Here is an 18,448-nt window from a genome sequence, read left to right on the forward strand (position 1 = left end):
AGTCTCCACACAGCATGCCCTGCTTTCTGCTGCCAGCTGTCTCTACTGGATAGAGCTGAAACCCAGGAACCTCAGCTCTTCTTCCCATGTCCCCTTTTGAAGGCCAGCCCTACTGGTGGCACCGGCACTGCAGCACTGTGCTTACACATCCAGCAGCAATGCTGCTTGAACCGGCTTGTCCCCACCCTCCTCCACTCCCAGCTGCTTTTTCCATTTCCCGCCGGACGCCCTCCCTCCAGCCAGTGGAAGTGTTTGTGCAGTTACGTGCAGAACCAGGTCAGGGATCTGATCCCAGCCAAAAAAACAGCCTGCAAATTTATATATATTTTTTTTTTCCAGCTGGAAGAAGTTCTTCTGTCTGGTTTCTTGGGTGGCTGCCCAAGCACTTTGGCTGGCATAAGGGAGGGAAGAGGACAGAGGTGGAAATAAGCAACTTTGCCATGCATGCTCCTCCCAAGTGAGTGTGGCTGATCCATGGAGCCTCCCCTCCACTCTCAGCCAGCGTGGGCTGATCTCGCAAGGAAAATCACACACTTGTTTTTCGTCATGCCCCAGATGCTCCCCACCCTCCTTTCAAGGAACACTGCTCTTTCCCCATCCATCTCTAGCAAGCATGAGCAGAAAGATTCTCCCTGATCAATCAACAGCCATTAGAACAACCAGGTTTTGAAGGTCTCCCACTTTTCTTATGTTACACAAAAGGCTGGAAGAGAGCTCAGGGGCTCTTTAGTCTAAAACTGTTGAGTGCTACCACTCATGTGACACAATCCCTTCTAGAAGCTGGGCTGCATTCTCTATGCCTGAGTCTTTGGACCTTTACAATGGTGCATTCTTGCATCATAATTAACAGTTACTAGAAAGATAGTTTGAAAAATTTAGTTCTTTGCAATCACATTTAGAAACAAGTATATCTAAATAAGTTCATTGAGGCACTCCTTTCTTGGGCAGCTGTTATAATCCAGCTTAAAATAAACCCACTCCCTTCTCTTCTCCCATTTTTTGGCTCTGAGCTTTGCTATTAATGACATAGAGAAATCAATTCCAAGAGAAATTTTATTATTTGAAGTTTTCTCAATTTAATGTGTTTGGCTCCTGACACTTCAAGGAAGGCTGGTACAGCTACTAATACACTTTGCAGAAAGACTCCTTCATGTTGTCCTGAGAGAGGGCAATGAGAACCTGGTTTGATTGAAATACCTACAAGGACACAAGTGTTGCCATAAGTTTTGGCTGGTTTCTCTAGTTATTCTAAGGACACAGTAAAAGATTACTACTCTTTGCAATACCTCTCTGGAGAGTATGTTAAAAAAAGAATAAAGTTCCTAGCATAGCATTTAAATATACTAAGAAGAAAAACAGTTTTTAAAAAGGAACATTGTTCTGTATCATGCAGTCCTGCCTGAAATTTTTGCACTGGTGATATTTATTCATCTGCTAAATAAAATCACAGATACTTCATTCCTGTCTGATCACTAGAAAATATTCTGTAGCTGTTTTCATGCTTATGTCACATATAGAAACTCAAAAAACTTTGACCAGCCTTCATGGGTTGTTTGCTGGAAGCCTGTTCACAAAGGACTTGCACAACATGAAGTCCTTTTAACTCCCAGGAGTGCCTCAACAAACACAGTGGGCATCCACCCAGTGTAAATAATCTATTAATAAACAATTTACAAATTGATCAACCATAACATCTTTTTATAGACTAAAAAAATGTAAATAGAGACAGGTAATTATCTACATTAACATCTGTGCAATAGTATACTCACAGAGAGTTTTTAGTTAACATACAGGTTCCCATCAGGAGGGCAAGTCAACAAGAGCAGCAGATGGCTGCATTTTGGGTTAAATGCTCCTTAAAAAAAAAAAAAAAAAGGTAAAAGCCAACAGGTGCAGAAGAGCAGCAATGAATTGCCTCTTTCCGCTCATCTCCACCTCCTTGTAGAATTCAAACATTCACTTCAGTGATAGCAAGACACAGGGATCTTAATTTTCATTCAAAAGTAGGAACCTTGATGGTGGCTTTTGTTTGTAGAATCAGCCTCATGGTCCCTGATTGGCATTCAGCCTTAGGCCAAATCCTAAGGATGAAATGAGCAGTATCCTAGCCCTGTTTTCCTGCATACTGCTAGCCCAGTCCCTAAACATATCTCACTGCTTCATCTATAAGTTAAAAAAAAAAAGCTGTTTAAGAGGAATGCAGAGAGGCAGAGAGGCTAAATTCATCAGTGCTTTGAAATGAACTTGTAGAACTAAGCACTGATATTTTCACTGCAAAATGAGGCGTTTTGCTGGGAAGCATCAATGCAACAGGATTGTCTACTGACAGACTTGTCAGCACTTTTAGGCAGGCTGGAGTATTAGAACATGCATTTGGCTGAACTGTTTAAACAGATTACTTGCCATAAATTTTCTATGCTACTGTAATTACAGAAATTCTCCTTCAAAAGCCAAACATGGCCACCTGATCTGCAGGTAGTACGGAATAGCAGCTTCTCTAAAATCTAGAGAATTGTTTCTGATTTTTCTGCCTGAGGAATCCACCTAATAATAATAGCAACATATTTTTCTACTCTGTGACTTGATTCTGGCTGCACGCGTTTCCATTCCAGCGTCATTCATAGTTGTTTTCAACTTCAGCAAAAAGCAAGATTCAATTTCAGCTGAGACCAGACATATCAAATTCAACTAAAAAAAAAGTGTTGGGGAGGGGAAAGGAAGGGCATTTTGGCTGGGGAGAAAAACGAGGAAAAGGGACTGTAAAAAGAGCGAAGTGCAAACTTTCTCTGAGATGTAACGGTGTCTTTGCTGCGGCAGCAGCAAAAAGCAGGCACAACTCTGTGGACCTCATCTCTTCATCCCTTAGTTTTCCATCCGCACGCTCCGCTGTGCGCTGGCAGGAGACGGAGAGATTGGGATCGCCGCTGTGGCCGCAGAGCCCATGCCAGGAACCTCTTGGTACACTGGCTGCATCACCACATCCCTGCCCAAGTGAGCTCATGGGGCTCAGCTGGGCTCGCCGAGGTAGCACAGACGTGTAATGAGCACAACTGTCATGGAAAGTCTAAGAGGGGCGCTTGTTCCGCGGCCGCCCGGACAATGAAGAATCGGCGTGCCACCCCCGCTCTCGCCCCCCAGCCGATGCCAAGGCGGGCGGCTGCCGGCAGATGAATAGCAGGTCTGTTCCAGCAGCTGCGCGTCCTGGTCCAGTGGGGAGAGAGTCTCCGGGAGCGCGGAGTGCTCCGCTCCCTGCTCCGTCTGCAGAGGGAGAGACCTGGGGGCAAAAGGATGGCCTCGGAAGGGGAGAACATTCAAGTGAGTCCATCTTGGGGAAACACCCCATGGGAGGGAGAAGTGGGAGGGAAGATCCCCAGTCTGGGGGAAATATCCACCGCTCCTGTCATTTGCTCCTCAGCTTTGACAGCCAATTTCCCTTGAAAACTCAGTTCTGCTTTTTTCCGCTGCTCCCCTTTGAAGAAAAACTAGTGGCAGGATCTCTGTTGTGTTCTGCCAAGAGCAGTTACAAGTCTTTTTCAAAAAGAAATGAGGGTAAGAAGGGGGATATTACTAAAAAGAGATGTTTTTTGGGGAAGGAGGGGCAGCAGGGAAAGAAATTAGCCTTCAGCTCTCAGGAGGAGGCAGCGCATACTCTACAAGCTGCAAAAATCTGATCTGCTCCGCATCTCACAAAGCCTTTCTCTGTTTGGCAGAAAGTGCTCTCAATCTGGAGAGGAGGAAAAGAAATAAATACAGCAAATACTGAGGGAGTGCAGAGGCCAGGATTTCCTAAGTAGGGTTTATAGAGAAACACAACTTCTTGGTGAAGCTGTTTCAGTTCTCTGTCTTCCTATTCTGAGTGTTTGTGTTTTTTAAGAAGGGTGTTTCTTGTGCTCAGCATGTGTTCTCATAAAGGGCAACTACCCAAGGGTTTGGAAAAAAGAAACTGTTAGAGATGAAATGGAATCAAAAGCCCAGATCACAAACACCCATCAAACCTCAGAAGTTCAAGTCCAGATCTGCACTTCAGACAACTGTGGAGAAGGGAAGAATACAAAGCATTGCCTAGGGCACAGCTTCCAGCCCTGAATAGGCTGGCATCAGGGTCCAAATTTTGCAGCCAATTTTTCTGTCTGGAATGGTCTCAGCCATCCTTAGACTTGACAGTGGGCAATTCTGTCTGGGGTCATGATTTTTATTTCTTCGGCCCGTGTTAAAGCAATTAAAATGGAAAGATTTGTGTCCTTGGAAATAATCAGGACGATTATCCTTAACTAGAAAGAAGGACTGAGACTCTCCAAAGCTGCAGAATGTATCTCCACTGAATGTGAGGTGCAGAGCAGTTTTTGAAGACCTGGGAAAACTATGCTCAATGAGAGACAGGAGTGAGGAAGTGAGGAAGATGCCCAAGTAGCTGTGACAGTTGGTAAACATGTACTCTATTTAGGATTGAGAAAGAGAGAGTTTAGTCTTTCCTAGAACTAAATAATAAGGGGGAAAATATAGAAATCAGCAAGCCAGGAACTGGGGCCAAAGGGCAGAGGTCAAGAAAATTATTCTAAAGAAAAAGTCAAATTAACTCCTTGTGTGTTAAATCATACACCCAGTGGAAAGTTTCAGGTCTATTGTGGATTTGAAATCCAGGTTCCATAGATGAAAAAATCAGCTTCACTGATTAAAGTTCTCGTAAACTTCTGAAAAATCCAGGGTTTAGGTTTTTATCTTTCAACCTATCTTGAGGTTAAGCAAAGAGCCAAAAGTGATCCTCAGCATCTTCAGTCTTTACAATATGCAAATAAGTAAGTCCAGAAAGTCAAAGGTTCCTTGGGTTGCAAAACTGAAAGGAGCATACCTGTCTGTTTCTAGAACAGGAAGGTGTGAAGTACTTCCATCCACCTCTACTCAGGTTGCCACAAGAATAACCACTCTACAAAGATTTCCTTTGTGACACCTTACAGGGAAGTGACCAGGCAGCACAAAATGTAGGTGAATGCACACAGATCCTCACATGCTTACAATACACAGTGCTAGCAGGGGAGGGAAAGAGTCTTACATACTGTGTCACATATGATGGATGCAACCCCTTAACCAAACTAGCAGCAGTTTGGTTCAGGCTCTGAAGGATGTGAGGGAATAAGCTGTAAATGGATGAAGGACTCATCTGGTTTCAATCTGCTTTCTGAAAACCCACAAAGAAGCAGAGTTGACCCAGTGAGCATCGATGCATATGGTCCTGGAACACCAATCATGCGATTAACACATGAATAGCAGGTGGCTTTTCCAAGACTCATTTATCAAGGAACAAAGAAAGTTGTGGGTACAAGGAGTCTCATGCATACCTTTACTATCACACGTAATTTGACTACAAGCCAGCCACTTTATCCCATAAATAAGACAGCCTGAGTGAGCCTTCTTTGAGCTGCTGGCTAAGCAGCCTGACTGCATGGCAGTGACCTCCCCTCGCACTCTCAAGTTTGCTCCTCAAAGCAGAGAAACCTTTTACCAGCAGCATATCTTTGGTAAGTGATTGATATTGCACATAATCTTGTAGTATGGTAGGTGTGATTTGTGCTTTGGTAACCTTGATTTTTTTCTTGGTAACTCTGACTTGTGCCTTGGTAGTTTTGAATCATTGTTCAGATGATTGTGCTGCACAGTAGCAGAGTGAACCTCGCCATCGAACTTTGCTAAGTCACACTTTTACAACATCATATTAAAACAACTTTCACAAATATCTCTGATGGTGACTCGTTAAGGGGTCATAGTTGGCATAGTTGGCAGGGTCTGAATCAGGATTCACGGCACAGAGCTGAGACAAGCAGAGGGTCCTGGCAATGACGTGACTTGACCAGTGAGAGGTGAGGGGAGGAGTGATCAGCGGCAGAGAAGAAAAAAAGTTTTTCAGTTGAAAGTACATTTAAAAGCCTCTTTTGAGTCCCTGCTCTGAGCAGTGAATGCAGAGCAGGTGTCTTCTCGGAAGTTTCCAGCTGTGGGCTTATGAAGAGCTTGTGGGAATGTGCACAGCATGCTGTGGGGTGGTAATGTATGACTCACTCCTCCTCAAAGAGCTCCTGGATGGAGTAGCAGAAACAGTCATGAAAGTTAACTATGACCCAATACAGAAGTAGGAATTTTTGTTTATAGGGAAAGGGTCCTGTGCCTGAAGTAGCTGCAGAGCACCTACAAGCATTTCTCATACAACATTTACGTGGCCCAGCTAGACAGGTAACTATAGAATTAAAACAATGTAAACCCCTGGCCTCATGCAGGAGAGAGCTAGAAAAGATTTAAGAGGGCTCTTAAGAGGACTGATCAGTCCCCAACAATTTTTGCTTATTCTGAAGCATGAGAACAGGAGCTCACTCAGCAAAATTGAAAGCCTCTGTAACAGGAGACACTCCCTTATCCAGCGTGACATCAGCCTGTGGAATTTGCCATCTCCTGGAGCAGGTTAGAAGGTCAAATATTGGAGCAAGCATCGAGAAGAGGTCAGGAGGTCCAGTAACAATATTTACAGTTATGCAAGCTAAAAAAGGTACCTTCAAATCCCATAAGCCAATAGCAGGATAAAAATAAATATGCTTTTCAGTTCCCTAAAGGCAATGGCACAATTGCTGACCAGACTACAAGTGGTATTTGCATTAGAGAGGTTATACACCAGCTCTCCATAAATGAGACCCAGGACTGCTTCTTAGCAGCAAGAGGTATCTCCCACTAATCCACTTTCTCCCTTACAAAAATTCTCTTATTCTGTGTGTTTCAAAGAGGTCTTTTTTTCCATTCTGACTTCTAGGAAGACCAGTAAAACCTCAAAGTGTGCACAGAGAGATGCTAAAAGGAAATTGTACTGAAATGGAAAAAAGCCACAGGGCTGTAGAGTAGCCTCACCAGATCTGTGCCAGCCAGTCAAGTGCTAAGAAAATATGTAAACTGGAATGAAACTATTTTAATTAAAAATAGTAATTTACCTATTAAAAGATGAAACTTTGATATTAATTAATTTGAATGATGCATTTTTCTCACCAGACATCTCTATCTGTGGCTTCTAAGTGAAACTTTCACCTTCCTCTATTAAACACCTGCCAATGATGAAAAGCCTGACAGAAACCAGCAGACGAGATACTACAGAGTACATCCTGAGATAGCTGGGATCAGAAAAATACTTTTGGGATAGAAACAAATAAAACAACCCAACAAGATCCCATCACCACTTTCCTTTTACTTTGGGAAACAAAGCTTTATAAATTAGAAGTATGGCATTGATAGAAACACTCTGGCTGATTTATCTGCACTTCTTTATGCTACTGTTCCCCCTGACTCTTGCCTCCAACCCATCCATAGAGATTTGCAGTGGGGGAGAGAGAAGGAGGGAGCCATAGAGGACGGTTCTTTTCAGCAGCAAAAGACCTGTTAAATCTGTTTAGCTGTGTACCTCAGCTGCTGCAGTTCACGATCTGGCATCTTAACACAACCCTGTTTCATTGGTGATTTAAGCCAACGTGCCAGACTTTGAATGGGAGCGACTGAGACAACATCCGCTCCACCACTCCCACCACAGCAGCAGTAACCAGGGGAAAGTCTGTGGACAGCTGAACTCAGGAACACTCACACATATTGCCACAGCTAAGTCTGTCAGAGCCCCAGATGAATATTGCAGAACAGAGCGAAGATTGAGGCTGATACTAAGTGGTTCTACAGTTTTATCAGGTTTATATTTTTATGTTTTCTTATTCATGAATGGGTGTTATGTTCTGTATAAGCGGCCGTAAGGGATGTGCGTCGGATGAAATGTCATCCCTATTCGTATTGCAAAAGAGGCTATATATTGTATGTTGTGTCTTTCTTTTTATAGTTTCTTACTCTTTGGATAAAAAAAAAATTTACAATCCTCTGGGATAAGAAGCAGAAGTAATACCTCACCATTTAGGGAATCATTCATACTTCAAAAGTAAAAAGAGTAAACAGCTAAAATAATCATTCTGGAAAACGGACCCTACACTGAAATTTTTTGGCAGAAGCTGCTTGGTGAATACCTTGAATGGAAAATACATCTGTGGAAATAAAGACAGGTTTGCAAGCAACTTGCAAGGAAAAAAGATTTTAAATAATTGCATAGTTTACTTCCAGTGCTCAGTTTTTGACCTGATCTTAGGCAGATTTTAGACAGGCAGATAAATAGCATTAGCTTCAGGCATAACAGTGTGGACTTTTCCAAAATGCCCATAAAACAGTTGGAAAGTTCCCCTTACCACTGTAAATTCCGTCTCCCACATCCCACTTTCAGTGTAGACCTGATGAGGGGATACGGCGAGTGTGTTCACAACTGGGTTAGACTTTCAGTTTTTCGGGGGTTTTTTTGTGGCTTTAACTTGTGCCTCAGGGCTATGATGCACTGTACAAGTTCCTGATTTGGGCATGTATTTGCCTGTTTCTGCAGCAACAGCTAGCTCATACTTTCTAGTGCTCTAGGACCTCTACTGTCCTTCAGTAGTTTCCTAGAATGGTGGCAGTCTCATACGACCAGCAAAGCAATGTCCCTGCCCCAGTGGGCTTCAGTAGAGTTATCTGGGTTCTGTAGTTTGGGCTTGCATAGTCTGCACCAAGAGAGAGAAAGAGACTTTCAAGAAAAAAGTCTAAAATGCTTCAGAAAAATCCATTCCTGTGGCATCCCTGTATGATATGTAATACAACTCAGTCATCAAGAGTCTGAGGAGCTTATCTCACTTTTTTAAGTTTGTTTTTAACTCAGCTAACTCAGTTACTACAGCCCTTCCAACAGGATTCCACTCCCCACTCCCAGGGGTACACTCCACCACCTGTGCTATTCATTTGGCCCTGGTAAAGCTGGTTCAGAGACCTAAGGTCAAAGAGAACTAATCACTTTTTGACAGAGTTAATGTTCTGGTTTGCTGTCCTGCAGTGGTTCCTGGGAAGATCAGACCATGTCAATGACTAGGACTTCATGGCCATGAGAGCATGTAGAGGCAACAGAATCTCTCCTTTCAGTGGCAGCCACCCCTCACTTCAGAGCAGTAATCCTAAATCTGCGTGTAACCAGCAGAAGCAGAGAAGGCCCTAACAGTAACAATGATTGCTCCCACTGCAAGATTTCAGGCTGCTACTTCAGAGTAAAGCCTTTACAGGGTTACCTAGAGGCTTGGGCAGAGAGATTCGCTGTGCCCTAGGTGGTCAAAAGACAGGTGTGAAATAGGTTCTCACACCTAGGAGCAAGAGTGATCCTATACTTTTCTCCCCCAGCTGCAGGGACTCGTAAGTCTGTGTAGCATTACCTGTGTTGCTCCCAGAAACCAGCAGCACTCACAGTAGAAGACAGACAAGTGTGACCACAGCATGCTGAGAAGAAGCAGACTGTTTCTTACAGCCAGTGCTAATCAGTCCTTTGTTATATAGTCAGATGTGGCATTTCTCCTCTCCCCTAAACGTTCCTTTCCCACTTAGGGTGATTGTTCACTCATGCCCTTTCCAAACATGGGGATAGTATTTTTCATTTCGAGGAACTGAACCCCAGGTTTTAAGGTATCTGGGTAAAGCGAGGCACATGTGGAGTTAAATATACTCTTGGAGTTAGTCCATGGCAATCAGCATCCTTACATCAGCGGTTGAGCTGGTCCCTCACACTCCACCTCATTGAGGGACAGTAAAAGACAAGTATCAATGTCTTTCTGAGGGAAGGAGCCCGGTCCTACGCTGTACACTGGACATGTCTGATAACCACAGCACAGCCAGAGCTCAGGTCACAGCTGGGAGCAAGGCCCAGGAGGCTCAGGGTCTCCCTAAGTGGGTGGGAAGGGGGTGAAGTGGCACAGGACCGAGGTGACAGGATGGTGCCTGTGCAGCACAAGGGCTTGAGGGGTTGCTCATGCCCCACTGAGAGTGACAGCAAGTCAGCATGGCTACACCCTGTTTAGAGGCCAAAGTCAGCCAGTAGCCACACCAAACCATCCTGGGATAACCCTCCTGCTGTCCCTGTGCTGCACCACCAGCTTGGCCTGGCCTGCTCATCAGCCACCAGCAGGACTTCCCTTGTTCCACCACCTCCTCCTCAGCCACAACCTTCAGGGGCACCATCTCTTGCCATGCACACGTTTCACACGTTGAGATACAGATACATCTCGCTCAAACTTGCACCTTGCAGATTTGAGAGCACAAGGAGTGGATTTTAATGAGTAATCATAAACCTGGTTAGGTCATGGCAACACACTGTTCTTCTGGCTGGCCAACAGCAAAACCTCCCACTGACACATCTTTGTGAACAGGAGTCCTCTGCAACATGAAATACCTGTTAAACCACACCTAAATCGATTTTTGCATCTTTTGACAAGTAGTCCCCCCACCTCAGCTTCGTTCCAGCCTGTGGTTGAGAGCTGAACCATGCACCTGCTTCTCTCTGCCCTCAGCTGACACACAGGTGTGTCACACATCTCCACTCATTTGGCTTCCACTAAAAATGGAAGCCTTCAGTCCAAGTCACCATTTCTCAGCACTTCCTGTAAAATATGTAATAATTTGTTATGTTTCTCTTCTGAGAACCAAAAATGGGCAGTGCTGCAGGCATACAGTAACCACACACAGAAGTGTGAGCTTCTCCAAGCACAAAAGGGCGAATGGGCATTTTCACTGCCGTTTCCCCATCCTTGGCTTGTGAGTCAAATGTTTATAAAACTGCCTCTGAAAAAAGACAATACAAGAAATGAGCTCTACTACTGTAATCTAGACTGCCTCGGGTTTGTAAACACACAAGAGACATTTGAATTGGACACCAGAATGAGGGAAGAGCCCATGTGCAGATGCTGCAAGATTCACATCACCAGTTACCATACACCTTGACACACTCCTTTGAACTAGGCAAGCTGTAATTCCTTGTCAAATTACATGAATCAGATATGTGACTCTGTAATTACAGCTGTGAAAACCATTATACTCAGGATCTTAGAACTTTCTAGCCAAAATAACCCTTGGGGAAGAAATTTCTCGTGAAGCTGCTTGGGTCAAGGTTCAGTGAGTGCTGGAAATTCTTGGGGAATCCTGCTGGCAGATTTAGAAAAATGAGAACAAGAGAATGAGATGATGTACTGGTTTGTGGATTGTTCAGGCTTTCTTTTTTTTTTTCTTTATTCCCCCCCAGTATTTATTCTTATTTGCTGGAGTTTTCTCTTGCAGTCATGTATCTCCAAAAAATATTTTGTGAGATTTAAAAAAAGGCCCAAATTCACCACAGACCGTCATTATGTGAGAAAAATAACTGCTCCTACCAATCTAAGAAGAGCCAAAGGGCAGCCAAGCATTATTCTGCAACCTATGTTTTACTAAAAGAATGTTTCTGCAGAAAATAACAACACAGCAATACTCTACCAGAACTTGTGTGAGAACCAAGTTCTGCTGCCCCTAGTTCTCCAAGCATGTTATAAATATCAGTGAATTTAATTTCACAATCTCTACGTGGAGCAAGAGGTGTTTTCCTGCCTATTTTACAGATATTAAATCAAGGCAGAGACAGCGAAATGACCCAAGAACACACAGGTGTGTGACAGAAGCAGGAAGGAAGGACTGAGCATCTCTGGATGGGTGGATTGATTCTTAATCCATTATATTTTGAAGAAACCATTAAAGATTGATTTAGTCATCAGAGACCACTCTGTTACTTCACAAAATGTAAAGAAGAGCATTAACTGAAGCTGTCAATAAGAGACCACACACAATTCTTTCCCTGCTGAATGTTAACTTCAGCATCAATTTGGGAACAAATTTTGACACACTTTAAAGAGTTTAGGCACACAGCTGTGTTTGCACCTCTGTCTTGGTGGAGCCAGAGTCATCCTCAACCACCTTGGTGTAGGACACAAACCCCAAAGCCAAAGTGAAACAAGCTAAACCACGTTACACACAAATTCTGACTCAGAATGACCATAGAGGCTCTTGATGCAACTCTTCAACTTGAACTTTGCACCTCCTTCTGGCTGAATCAAGATGAAATGTTCCTGCATGCCCCTGTGTGATTTCAGGCTGTGGCCACACATTTTTTGCTGACTGAAGCTGAAACAAGGAGGTTTGTCCTCATGACCACCATCAATTATTATTACTGCCTCAATGCAACTGCTCGAAGTAATCACTCCATCAAGACTGTCTGGGCTAGGAAACCTCCATTATTGAGTGTCTAAGCTAACCCAGATCATTGTGAAAGAACTTGTTTAGGGAATATGTCTGGACAGAGACAGAAATAGCAGCTCCTTTAGACAGGCCTTCACCCATCTTATTGCAATGGGATAATTGCTCGGATTCTTGAATATTTCTTGGCTAGTTATGTTAGCTGAAGATCTAGTTATCCTGTGATTATCAGAAGACCATGAGATATACAATCTGAGTTCTTCTTAACTTAGTTGCAAAAAATAAGGAGAACAACTATCAAATACAAATGCAATAAAAACTATTCCTGCATAACATAAGCACCCAGTGTTTTTTTTCATCTTTTGCCTATGGTGATACCTTGACTGACAATCCACACTGATCAGAGAGACATCCAGCAAAGGAATAATATGCTATAAGAAAATATAATATGCTGCTGTTTTCTTTGAACAGAAACAGATTTGAACTCCATCTTCATCTTCATGTACTAGATTCCTGGGAGCTGACTCTGGACCAATTCCTTAGCCAGCCCCCATTTTTGGCATGTGGTTGTGAAAAGGTTGCCGAAGGGAGTTGTGTCAAAGGGCTTTTACTTTGCTCTTAATGGCTCCACATACAGTCTGAAGGAATCTGAAGCGCTCACGAAATGTGGTTTCCCCTCTGGTGTTTGCTGTTCAGCTGGCTCAGCAGCTCAACCATTTAAAACCATTGTGAGTGGATTTAGCACTTGTGAAATAATGCTGGCCTATTCACATCCAGAGAGGGATGGGCAAAGTCCACCAGTACAACAAAAGCCCCTCTTACCTCCTTCTCACATGAGGAGCCAGGGTGCAATGGACTTTGAGGGAGAAAACTACTCATACAACAGGTGCAGCTACACAGATCTTGCAGGCAAGAGTTACGGGCCTATTGAAATAAAAAAAAGTTAATGTACATTCAGAAGAAGCAATGTCTTCAGCATTCCAGAAATAGGAAAAAAAAAAAAAAAGGAAGAAGAAAAAATCACAACAAAGAAGCACACCGAAACCCATTTCTCTGAGTATAGGGAGCAAATCATGAAGGAGAGAAAAAAAAAAAAGAGGAGCACAGTACCAGAAGAGAACTCTGACAGGTTGTGTTCCACAGAATCACAGACTATGCTAGTAAGCCAAATGGGGAGAACAGATATGGAGAATTGGGAGTCCTGGAGGTCTCTGTCCCCAGAACCCAGAGAAGACGGAGCTCCTGACTTCACCCAGTCCGAGCTAAGTATAGCAAGAGGTGTTTTTCGTCTCTGAGCTGATCTAATGCTCAGCTGTTCTGCTGAGACCATGGAAAAAAGGAGATAACTAAAGCCATCTCTGATGTGGACAGCATTGCAGGCATGCTGTAGATCCATATCTTTGAGCATAGATTTGAACTCGGGACCAAGCTCAGACAGGCAACTCAAGAGCAGATGGCAACAGGTGTTGGTGGCTACCAATTTAATTAGCTTTTGGTTAGTGATGTTGAGTTGAGTAGCCCTCTGATTCATTTCCAACCCCCTCCGCACTACCTTCAGCCACAAGCCTCCAGCCATCACCCTGAGTTACTGAACCGGGTCAGTCTTATGGGGGTCACTTTTTTGGGCCACGGCAAAGTGGCAGTTCTCTTACGGGTCCCCGGGAGGGGGAACAGGCCCAGGATTCGGATGCGGGCCAGCGTGGGGGTGAACTCAGGTGTTTACAGCCAGGGTGGAGCAGGGTCGTGCTAAAGTGCTTCCTCTTGCCTCACTCACACCACATACAAACAGGGACATTATATCTCCTGTGGGAGCAACTGGCTCACATTCTTGGCCAGCTGCAGGGAAAGGTGTCCCTGTAGTCACCAACAGCAAAGAATAGCTAAAAAATAAAAAGATGAGTCGCTCTGTGGCTGCAGATGATAACAATATATTCCTCTTTATTCTGCTCCAAAAGCAATTTTTTTCTTCCTCTGTTCCCCTCCCTGTTTTTTCCTATCTGATGAGAACTTGTTTCTCAACTAGGAGCCCAGTCAGTCTGTTATTGGTGTGCCTAACATCATTTTTGTATTCCTCCCATTTTTTTTGTTTTACATATTATTAAATGACTTACAAAAAGTAAAGTTCAGCCAACTGAACCTCAAAGGAGTTATGCAAGAGTGAGTAGCACTGAGCTTTACCACAACCCCTGCACATCAAACATGTGTGTCCACGGATTGATAAATCTGTTTATGAAGTACATGGTGGGTATATACTGATGCAAATATGGCTGGAGGATACTGTTCCCAGTGGCCATCCTTACATCAGAAGACACTGTCTCTACTCATATTCTTGACCTTTATGAGAATTGAGGGACAGCATTTAGACAAGTAACTCCTCCAGCTCTATCAGTCAATTCCATACAGATGATACATTTGTACCCTGCACACTGACAAAGTACTTCTTCGCTTGTTATCATCTGCTCAGTGGGTGTAATTGCAAAGCTGATTCAGCAGAAATGAGAGCAATTCTTGTGGGAAGTTTGTGTCAGGACCAGCAAAATACACAGGCTAAGAGAAGGCTGTGATTTACTGATCAAAATCTTCATATGGAAATATCTATGTCCTTTAAAGGCCCTCTTCTCCTTCTGGTGCACTGTGAAGGGCAGGCAGGACTCTGTGACTCCTCCTGGTTGGGCTGCAGATAATATTTTGTGGACCCAAAATTGTGAGAATATTGTATTTGTTACAAAGCAGCATTCAGTCTCCCCTTTGCCCAAGGCACACATATTACATACACAATCAACCCTAACATGTTGATACATGTGAGCAGAGGGAAATTCACATTCTGTACTCAAGTGCTGCAGGAGCTGAGGTGTTGGGATGATGTATGAAATTGAGGTAGGGAGGGCAGAAGATAGATTACAAGGTAAAAGGTCTTCAAAAGGCCCAAAGAAAACAAGATTGTTTGTTTCCAGGGTCAAGAAGTGAGTAAAACAATTGTAATGATTACACTAAATATTTATCTGCCTGTCAGGTAGAGATAAATATATATTAAGAGTCACTGGTCATGATAATCATATTATTAGATGGAAAGATGTTTCTTTTGCTCACCTTCCCTGGTCATGCCAGCAGCAGCATTAAATAGAGTATCAGAGTGCCCAAACAGAATATGAGAAACTGTGAATAAGAAAAGAAAGAGGCAAACTGGCATTTCTTTTTGTTGGGTTTCGTTTTGTTTTCAGGAAAAAAAAAAAGGTTGTAGTGAGCACACAGAAAATCACCACAAAACCCCAGAACTACTGCACAACATGTAGTTGTGTAACAGTAAAGCTGAGCTGCTCCAACAGGGCTGAGCTCTGCTGGGGAAGGCAGAAACCAAGAAAGTGTGATCAGAAGTGAGTAAGCTATAGGGATAAACTCCTCTGTCACTTTGTGTTAGGTATGTGTAAGTGTTTCAATGCACAACTAAAACTGGGAGCTAATATGACCCATTTCTCTGAGCCCATGCCAAGTAAAGACCATCTTGACTGCTCTCCAAACACAGGCATCCAGTGCCTACTCTGCCCCCCATGGTCCAGGGTTTTTCTTCCCCCTCCCTACATCCCTCCTCAAACATTCAGGAGTTTTTTTGGACACAGCTTTTTGGCAATCCCTTTATAAGAATCCAGCTCTGGTACACAACGTGTACTGAGTGAACTCCACTTGAAATCCAGGGCATTTGTTCTGCATCACTGGTTCCCACTTCTTTTGTCCCTTGGTCATCTTGAAGGGAGAAACTACAGGTTAAACACCAGATACAGTGACAAAGGAATCATAAGAAACTTCAGGTCCTGCAAGATTTTGTTTCCCACCACAGAAATTTAACACATCTGGCAGCTGAATGTGAACGTCTTCTTCAGAACAAGACTATATTTGTAGAATCTGGGCATTCAATTGTCAGAGAAATGGTTATTCTGCTTTAACCTCGTCCCATTCCTTTTCTGGCCCCGAGGTATTTGCCTCCCCAATAGAGTCTCCTAGGAAGGCCTCATTTGCTACACCCCTTCCCAAAGGTCTCTCAAAGCAACATCTACTCAGGAGATCTCTGAAAAACACAATTGTCACTAAGGGGATTTGGGCCTCCCTTTAATTTCTGCCATGCTGTACTATAGCTCCTCATTATAGAGTTAGGTCTTAAAGGTCCTTTGTCTCTGCAGGGTTGAAAGTTGCTGACTGAATGTCCGGGTCCAATTTTCCACCAGTCTTCCTTTAACTGGCCATTCTCAGCTATGCTAAGTGCTTGCATAATGCTACAAGATCATTTAATCTTATTTTAAATTTTGAACATGTTTTGCAAAGGGGTTAATGAGAAAACAAAACACAACCTGAATAATAAGTCACCAGAAAAAATACTACCCTAATCCTTTAATATAGAGCCTGAACAGCAGTTCTTTTCACAGAGGGAAGAGGGCTGACGTTTTTCCTAATCTGAGAATGTAATTCCCAGGGACAGTGTATGAGAAAACAGCAGTAATCTACAGAACACCCAGGAACAGTTGTTGAAAGATTCCCAGGGTGTTACTTTTGGCAGGACATCACGTTCCAATAAAACCCACTGAAAACACTAGCCTAACAACAATAATAATAATATTTTACACAGATGAAGTGCCTTTTATCTGAGAGTCACAAAAGGCTTCTGCAAGAGAGGAAAGAGCTCCTTGAGGAGGGGTAAATGAAATCGATGATCTGTAGCTGTTGCCACTGATTCACTGATTTAGAAGATAGGGGATTGTGTACAGAGTGAGAGGGTACAGAGAAAAGAGTTCACATGTATTGACAAGTTTAGGAGCATTCCTTATAGTGAACTTACACAGACATTGTAACGCATTTTTTAATGTTTTCAGTAAATCAACTGCTGACATTCCGCATACACAGTTAGAGCACCTGTACACAAACCAGGTAACCAGAGATTACACTGTGCAAATACACAAAGTACTGGGTGAGTTCGTTCACAGATACTTGACTCTAACGTGAAATTCCATATGCCATGCTTCAATTCCTTCTTGGCATGCTCTCGTATGTTTTCTGAGTCTAGTCTGGACTTTAAAAAAAAATATATATAACCATATATAAGTATATGAAAAATTATGGACTAGAAGTAAGAGACTGGCGTAGGCTGCTTGTGAAAGGCTGGAAGTTTTGGATCCAGACTTTCACTTTGTACTGTGAGTTCACTCCTGTAGGGGAACCATTCCACAGTGTGGCTAACTTTCACAAAACCTGAAGTTCTGCATCACTCTGGGCCACATACAAATCTCAGGCTATATTTCATATACCATACTGTAAGATGTTGCTTGTGGTGTTGTAGTGGCAGAACTTGCAGTGGAAATGCAGCTTCTACTGCATCGTTAACAGCTTTTATGGCTGAATTGGATTGCTTATGACTTTTTGGCACAAGTATAACATCAAATGTTGTTGCCTTGACCTTACCTAAGCGACCTTAAGAGGACAACATCTATTGAGATAAGTGGTTCATTCTCTCGGGGTCTCTCAATGTATACTTCACACAAGGATCACATCTTGCTCTTTGTAGCCATTTCTAGAGTCATCATCTCTCTTATTTCCCAGCCCAGCAGTCTCCTCAGACAGCAAAAGCTGTTGAGAAGTCATTGTCTATGTCTGGAGCACGCAGACACATGAAATTCCTACTCAGTGTTCACATGGAGGGAATTATGTGAAACAAGTCATGTTTCCTCTGTGTCATAAGGATAAAAACAATAGCAACGGAGGTTTAGTCAAGACACCCCTGGTCTAAGGCAATGACTAACAACCAGAAAGATTAGATATCACAATGGTCTAATAGCCTGCTGTTCCCAAAAGGGGGAAGCCCTGCTCCACTTTAGCCTATGACCCTTTGCTCCCTCCTTATCTCCTGCTCCCAGAGACACATCCCACCTTGTCCTTGTGCTGGCATTTGCCAAACCCTTTTCACAGACAATTCAGCTCATTAAAGCCAGAGAAAATGGTCTTCTTTTTTTTTTTTTTTTTTAATTTAGCTTAACTTAATGAGCTGGACTGGCTCAGAACAGGGTCTCAGGGAAGCCAGAATGCAAGAGAGCACAAGACTCATAGCAGGAGCACTCGCTCTGGACTCTTAGGTATAGCTAAGAGTCCAGAGCAAATGGTCACACCCATAGCTACAAGGTGTGACCCTCAGAGTCATGCAGAAGATACTCTATTGATGGTAGTTTCACTTTTTCTTATGGGTGACCATAGTTACTTTCTGAGATAATTCAGTCAAGTCAGGAAGGGGATTAGCAGAATAATTGATGTAACTCAGAAGTTGTATTTGGCTACAAATGCAGAA

General features: G+C 43.2%; 1 protein-coding gene across 1 annotated transcript in view; it reads left to right on the forward strand.

Annotated features, from left to right (window-relative positions):
• The first annotated feature begins 3,222 nt into the window (after positions 1-3,222).
• Positions 3,223-18,448, forward strand: part of NINJ2 (ninjurin 2) — a 47,908-nt gene continuing 32,682 nt past the window's right edge. The window contains exon 1 of the mRNA XM_008920516.2: positions 3,223-3,315. Coding sequence (XP_008918764.2) covers positions 3,289-3,315 — 27 coding nt within the window. The 5' untranslated portion in view covers positions 3,223-3,288. The remainder of the gene's footprint in view (positions 3,316-18,448) is intronic.

The sequence above is a fragment of the Manacus vitellinus genome, unplaced genomic scaffold (genome assembly GCF_001715985.3).
Source record: "Manacus vitellinus isolate BGI_N305 unplaced genomic scaffold, ASM171598v3 scaffold_5_pilon, whole genome shotgun sequence".
Taxonomy (NCBI): Eukaryota; Metazoa; Chordata; class Aves; order Passeriformes; family Pipridae; genus Manacus; species Manacus vitellinus.